Source organism: Solanum tuberosum, unplaced genomic scaffold, assembly GCF_000226075.1.
Source record: "Solanum tuberosum cultivar DM 1-3 516 R44 unplaced genomic scaffold, SolTub_3.0 scf00415, whole genome shotgun sequence".
Lineage (NCBI taxonomy): Eukaryota > Viridiplantae > Streptophyta > Magnoliopsida > Solanales > Solanaceae > Solanum > Solanum tuberosum.
The window spans coordinates 1-6,830 of record NW_006239349.1 but is presented as its reverse complement, the minus strand read 5'-3'; the positions used below and the strand labels follow the sequence as shown (position 1 = coordinate 6,830).

At 34.5% G+C, this 6,830-nt stretch overlaps 3 protein-coding genes across 3 annotated transcripts; 1 reads left to right on the top strand and 2 right to left on the bottom strand.

Annotated features, from left to right (window-relative positions):
• The first annotated feature begins 258 nt into the window (after window positions 1-258).
• LOC102588981 (transcription factor MYB86-like) lies at window positions 259-1,505 on the top strand. Its single transcript, XM_006363094.2, has 2 exons — window positions 259-523; window positions 647-1,505. The coding sequence occupies exons 1-2, from the start codon at window positions 394-396 to the stop codon at window positions 1,477-1,479; spliced, it is 963 nt and encodes a 320-aa protein (XP_006363156.1). The 5' UTR covers window positions 259-393; the 3' UTR covers window positions 1,480-1,505.
• A 3,208-nt stretch (window positions 1,506-4,713) lies between these two features.
• On the bottom strand, window positions 4,714-5,610 carry LOC102588654 (deSI-like protein At4g17486). The gene has a single exon (XM_006363093.2). The coding sequence runs from the start codon at window positions 5,583-5,585 to the stop codon at window positions 4,947-4,949; it is 639 nt and encodes a 212-aa protein (XP_006363155.1). The 5' UTR covers window positions 5,586-5,610; the 3' UTR covers window positions 4,714-4,946.
• A 287-nt stretch (window positions 5,611-5,897) lies between these two features.
• Window positions 5,898-6,712, bottom strand: LOC107058037 (uncharacterized mitochondrial protein AtMg00810-like; the record flags this gene model as incomplete). Its single annotated transcript, XM_015303313.1, has 1 exon — window positions 5,898-6,712. A coding segment is annotated over one exon (815 nt), but the record flags the coding sequence as incomplete, so codon positions are not given.
• Window positions 6,713-6,830: the final 118 nt, after the last annotated feature.

The following is a 6,830-nucleotide window of genomic DNA, read 5'->3' as shown; positions in this document are numbered from 1 at the left end:
CCTTAATTTGTCAAACACGTATAGCATTTGTCTAATATTATTAGAAAGGAAAATAAAACACACGACTAGATATTGTTAATGTAGAAGACAAGACAAGAGATATAGCAGTATTTATTTAATTTATACAATGATTAAATTGGACAATCTAGCTAGCCTCGTAATATTGGGGGAACAAACAGGGGCCGAGCCAGACATGGGTTACGGATGAAAAATTACACTATATATATAAAATTAAACAATTTTTTTACATACATATTTTTGAACCTCTTAATTAAAATTGTGGCTCCGCCATTCAAAATAAAGTAAGCACATAGACAGGGCCAGCAGTATATAGATAGGTGCAGGTAATATGAGAAGGACAAAGTAAATCAAAAAAGGCAGAGAAGATTGAGAATGGGTCATCACTGCTGCAGTAAACAAAAAGTAAAGAGAGGTCTTTGGTCTCCAGAAGAAGATGAAAAACTCATTAAACACATCAACACCCATGGCAATTCCTGCTGGAGTTCTGTTCCTAAACTAGCTGGTACTACTTTCTTAATTCTTCATTCCCTTTATGTAATTAAAATCTCGATAACAACATTTCACTATAACAACCATGTTTTCTGTCTCATTATAGTTACGTTGTTATTGACTGTTTCTTTTGCAGGACTACAGAGGTGTGGAAAAAGCTGCAGGCTTAGGTGGATAAATTACTTAAGGCCAGATCTGAAAAGGGGTTGTTTTAGTGAACAAGAAGAAAGGATTATAATTGATGTACACAGAATTTTGGGAAACAGATGGGCACAAATAGCGAAACATTTACCTGGTAGAACCGATAATGAAGTGAAGAATTTTTGGAATTCTTGCATAAAAAAGAAACTTATTTCTCAAGGTTTTGATCCAAACACCCACAATCTCCTTTCTACTAAGAAAAAAGCCAACAATAATTATACCACATCATCAATTTTCACTATTGAAACTAGTTTATCGTCATCATCAACGAAAGAGTTGGTTTCAATGGACCTGATCAAAGCAAGTCTTGCAGCATTGTCAACTTTTCCTAATTACACTAATATGCCTCAGTGCCAAACAAGTTTGAGTCGGCTATATGGATCTGTTTGTGTTCCCACCACTACGAATATTATTGGAAACTCAAACTTTGCCAGTACCATTGATTACAAAAAGCAGAGTACTATTATTAATGAAAATTGTATGTGGTCTATTACTGGATTTGAAACTCCACATCATGAATTTGGTAATGGACATGAAGAAATGAAACAAGAGGGACAAGTTCAGGTTGAGGAAAAGAATTGTCAAGAGGAAGTACTCTACAAGGTTAATGATCTTCATGAGTTCAACAACGATGGACCACGAATCGCGGAGAATGTGACATTTGATGAAGGCTCCGACTTTGATTTTGAGTTCATGGATTCTGAATTGGTGCCGTGTGGAATTTTCACTAACATAAATTCTATAGATCAGCTTGCATGGAATTGTTAATTGAAGTAGTTGTTAAAAAAAAATTTTAAAAAGTTTTCAGTACTATACAAATGTTGCATGTTATTTATTTGATTTCTGTTGCATTATCATGTTGGTTCAGCAGAATTTTTAAAGAGAAAATGGTAGTTGTCATATTTTGGTACTTTTTTTTTTAATGTGTACATATAATATGAGCTATTTTAAAGGGAAAAAGAATGAGTAATTGAAAAAATAGTCTAACTTGCAAAAGTGAAATAACTTATAATTTGTGTATGATTTATCTCTCCCTTTCAACTGTGATATTCAATAAAAAGCTCCTTATACAAGACATTGACTTAGTCTAGCTCATCATATTATGCTGGAAATGTTTTTGTAATATTTACCTAGGGATAGTTTTTTATCTAAATTTTATTTCCGTATTAAAAAGCGGCTAAGTTTGAATGATTTTGAAATGCTGGCTAAGTTTCAATTAGCAGTTTGAAAGTTTGGTATTTGTCAATTTCACGCATTGAAGTCTGAATATGAAAAAGAAAAAATACTTAAATTTTTTTTATAGTTACAAAAATATTATGCCCCGTTTAAGAATATAAGTTTTATAATCCATAAATATTAGCACATGTTTAAAATTATAAATATAAAAAGTTCTCATTTCTTTCTTAAATTCTTGATGAGTTTATTAGTATATCGCACAAATTAAAACGGATGAGGTAACTCTCAATTATGGCCTTGGCAATATGGAGTATATAAAATGTATGAATCCAAGTTTGGGCTCAATTCATTCACCGTAGACAACACAACCATACTAAAATCTCAACTCCAACACAACACTAGCTTTGTGGTACAATTTTTTTAGGCTTTCAGCAATTAGGCCCAAACATCAGTTACATTGTTTTTGTCAAATATACTCCATCTGTATAATAATAGTTGTCCATTATTGACTTGACACACTCTTTAATAAATAATAAATAATAGGGGTAATACTCCCTCTGCTCCTAATTACTTGTCCACTTTTAAATTGACATATTAATTAAGAAAACAATTATTGACATAGTGAGTTTACCATTTTACCCCTATTAATTATGAAGTGGATATATTAAAAACTTAAGATTTTCAAAAAGTTCTATCTTTTTTTCAAAATAATTAATTAAGGGTTTGTCCTTTTTTGATTTGCCAAAATGGACAAGTAATTAGGAACAACGAAAAAAGGAAAAATAGACAAATAACTAGGGACATAGGGAGTATCACTATATTATCATCACTATATTGTCCTTTGATTTTATTAAATTTAATGTTTTGAAAAATGTGTTAGATGATAAATAATATTTAATAGTAAGGATAAAATAGACACAAAAGAGAAAATTATCTCTTGATTTTCTAAATCGAACAAGTATTGTTGAACAACTATTTTTAGTATAATGAACAAATATTGTTATTGGACGGAGGGAGTATATAGAAAACCTTAAAATTTATGGCTTTAGTTCTATCTAAGAAAAGATCATGGATCTGCTTTCATGTCACTCTTTTAGTCATTTTTTACTTGTCTAATTTTGACTTTTTAGTTATCCTTTTTTACTTGTCATTTTTATAAATGAAGAAAAAAATTATTTAGAGAATTAATGTTTTTAAAAAAGATAGAACCTCTTTAATGAGTAAATTGATTTTAGAACTCTATCAATTAATAGAGCTAAAATAGTAAACTCACTATATCAATTACTCCCTCCGTCCCATTTTATGTGAGATACTTTGACTCGGCACAGAGTTTAAGAAAAAAAGGAAGATTTTTAAAATTTGTGGTCCAAAATGAATGATAGAAATTTGTTATTAATATAGAAATGTGTCATTTTTTTTGGAACTGACAAAAAGAAAAGTAAGTCACATAAATTGGAACAGAGGGAGTATTATTTTTTTAAGGGAAAGGGGTCAAAAATACCCCTCAACTTTGGTTTATTGTTTGACTACGCCCTCGCCGTTAAAATGAAGTTATTTTTACCCCTCCCGTTACTAATTTCACCAAATTTACCCCTCAATTGGATGGAAAACCCAAATCAATTAAAATTACCCAATTTCAATTAAATAACCCAATTTTTTCTCTTTTTAATCCGAACCCGACCCATTTATACCAAATTAAAACCCCAAATCAAGCTCCGGCAATCGCCATTCATTTTCTCCGTTTTCCGGCGAAACACCACCAAAACAACCTCCAAACGACCACCTGAAACCACCACTAAAAACCCCCAAGAACCAGAAACGACATCAAGCAAAAAACATTAACAACAAACCCATTTTCTGATATTGCAAAGGAAGCAGCAGGGACAGTAGTTAAAGCTAAAGATAAAGCGTCTAAACTTGTGTTTCATCCGGTTGATTTTGCTTCCAACCTGACCACTGTTAATAAAAACTCTAAAGCAATATATAGCCCTAGTGAGTTTAGGTTCCGCTTTGATTTTGCTGTTAAGAATTTTAAGGTCGCTGCACCGGTTATCCGCTCCGATCGATGATAAGCCATGTGTACGATTCATGCTCAATTAATTAACACTACCATAAGAAAAGAAGAATCTAAGATGTAAACCTTGTAGTTTTCTAAGTTTGGTTTGTCTCAAAATAATGTAGTTTGTATTTAGCTAAATGTATTAATGGAAGAGTGACTGTATTGTAAAATCAAATGCTTACACCCTCACTAGGGGTCTAAGATTGTCCAATCGTCCCATCAAAAATGGATAATTTTGAACTTCGAATGTTCTCTATTACATACATTAAGAACAACATGTCCAACAAAGAAAAAATCAATGGAGAACAAGTTAAAGCAGACATGTCAATGAGAAGAAAAAAAACAGAGAAACAGAAAAAAGTTAACTTGGCACACCTATTAAAAAAAGGGAAAAGGGTCAAAAATACCCCTCAACTTTGGATGGGTCGGGCATTGGGTTTAAAATGGGGAATGGGTCTTTTTTTAAAATTTGGGTTAAACTGAGTCAATTTGGGGTTTTCCATCCAATTGAGGGGTAAATTTGGTGAAATTAGTAACGGGAGGGGTAAAAATAACTTCATTTTAACGGCGAGGGCGTAGTCAAACAATAAACCAAAGTTGAGGGGTATTTTTGACCCTTTTCCCTTTTTTTAATAGGTGTGCCAAGTTAACTTTTTTCTGTTTCTCTGTTTTTTTTCTCTCATTGACATGTCTGCTTTATCTTGTTCTCCATTGATTTTTTGTTTGTTGGACATGTTGTTCTTAATGTATGTAATAGAGAACATTCGAAGTTCAAAATTATCCATTTTTGATGGGACGATTGGACAATCTTAGACCCCTAGTGAGGGTGTAAGCATTTGATTTTACAATACAGTCACTCTTCCATTAATACATTTAGCTAAATACAAACTACATTATTTTGAGACAAACCAAACTTAGAAAACTACAAGGTTTACATCTTAGATTCTTCTTTTCTTATGGTAGTGTTAATTAATTGAGCATGAATCGTACACATGGCTTATCATCGATCGGAGCGGATAACCGGTGCAGCGACCTTAAAATTCTTAACAGCAAAATCAAAGCGGAACCTAAACTCACTAGGGCTATATATTGCTTTAGAGTTTTTATTAACAGTGGTCAGGTTGGAAGCAAAATCAACCGGATGAAACACAAGTTTAGACGCTTTATCTTTAGCTTTAACTACTGTCCCTGCTGCTTCCTTTGCAATATCACCAATGTTAGCAAATCTGTTAGCCCAATTCGGTAGTTTTGGGACGCCTAATTTCTCAAGGAACTCGTCACAGAAATGCTTTGAGTTCCTTGAGACCATATTGTATTTGTTACCTGGCCATGCATCGCGAAGATCTTTTAAGATCTGATTGACTTTGTGGGCAGAGCACTCTGTTCTGCCCAATACAATCTTTTCGCGATGCGTGTAATTGGGGTTTTTGGTAGCGGGGCAACTGAAAACCCCGCTGCCTTTCTCACAAGACCCGTAGGCCCATTCAACGTTGTCGTAAACTTGGACGGCAGTGTGGAAGATGCCGCCGAAATAGATGGTGTCTTTGAGTAGCCTGTTCATTTGGACTACACCGAAATTGACTGCGTCGTGCCCATCACTTTTGGTTATGTCGTAAACATGGAGGATCACTTCTGCCATGGAGGATCTGAAAAACTCTGTTTTGTTTTTGTCAAATTGATGGGTTAGAGAGTAAGGAATTCACCTAGAATGGTGAAACTGTGCAATCTCCATTGGAGAAGCATATGAAGAATAGGAGAACAAATCTCTCTGTATTGAACTGAACAATCTGAGATTACAACTATGAGCTAAACTATTTATAGAACTAACTGAAAAACTACTGCTAACAATCTCTAACAAACTTCTAACTGATTGTAACTAACTAACAGTATACAATGACGTGGACTAACTATTAACTAATAAATGGACTGATAAATATCTCAATACCCCCCCTCAAGTTGGAGGCGATATCAAGGCAGCCAACTTGTCCAGTAGAGCAGCATGTTTGATTCCAGTAAGTGCTTTAGTGAGTATGTCAGCCAGTTGATCACCGGTGCCAATGTGATTCAAACAAATGAGGCCTTCGTGAAGCTTGGCTCGTACAAAATGACAGTCGACCTCAATGTGTTTTGTCCTTTCGTGAAAAACTGGATTACGGGCAATGTGTAATGCTGACTGGCTATCGCAATAAACAAGGAAAGGACCATTTCTAGGAATTGTGAGTTCATCAAACAATCGTTCCAACCAAGTTAGCTCACCAACTACCTTTCGTAGGGACCTGTACTCTGCTTCAGCTGAGGAAAGCGAAATGGTTTCCTGCTTCTTAGATTTCCAGCTAATAGGACTAGAGCCGAATAATACAATATATCCACTGACTGATTTGCGGGAATCAGGACATGTAGCCCAGTCAGAGTCACAAAATGCTTGTACCTTGTAATCATCAGTAGAAGACATGAGTATGCCCAGTGTTGGATCTTTCTTAAGGTACCTGAGCATGTGGTAAGCAGCCTGCATGTGAGGTTCTCTAGGATTCTGCATAAACTGGCTAAGATGTTGGACCCCATATGCAATATCTAACCTAGTATTGGTGAGAAAATTGAGCTTCCCAATTAACTTTCTGTAAGAGCTAGGATCTGATAAAAGTGTACCCTCATTAGCTCTAAGCTTAACAGTTGCATCAAGGGGTGAATTGAAGCTGGAAAATTGAGAACATTGATACTCTTTGAGAAGATCCAAAACAAATTTCCTTTGTGAAATGATGACTCCCACTGCAGTATAAAGGATTTCCAGACCTAAGAAGTAGTGTAATATCCCCAGATCCTTGATCTTGAACTGATTGTGTAGGAACCCTTTCAAATTATTTATTTCTTCAATGTCAGTACCTGT

Excerpts from the sequence above, each read along its gene's own strand:
- LOC102588654 (XM_006363093.2), bottom strand. The coding sequence starts at position 5,585 with ATGGCAGAAGTGATCCTCCATGTTTACGACATAACCAAAAGTGATGGG.
- LOC102588981 (XM_006363094.2), top strand. The coding sequence starts at position 394 with ATGGGTCATCACTGCTGCAGTAAACAAAAAGTAAAGAGAGGTCTTTGG. Across the intron at positions 524-646 it reads TTCTGTTCCTAAACTAGCTG|GACTACAGAGGTGTGGAAAA; the intron begins GTACTACTTTCT and ends TTTCTTTTGCAG.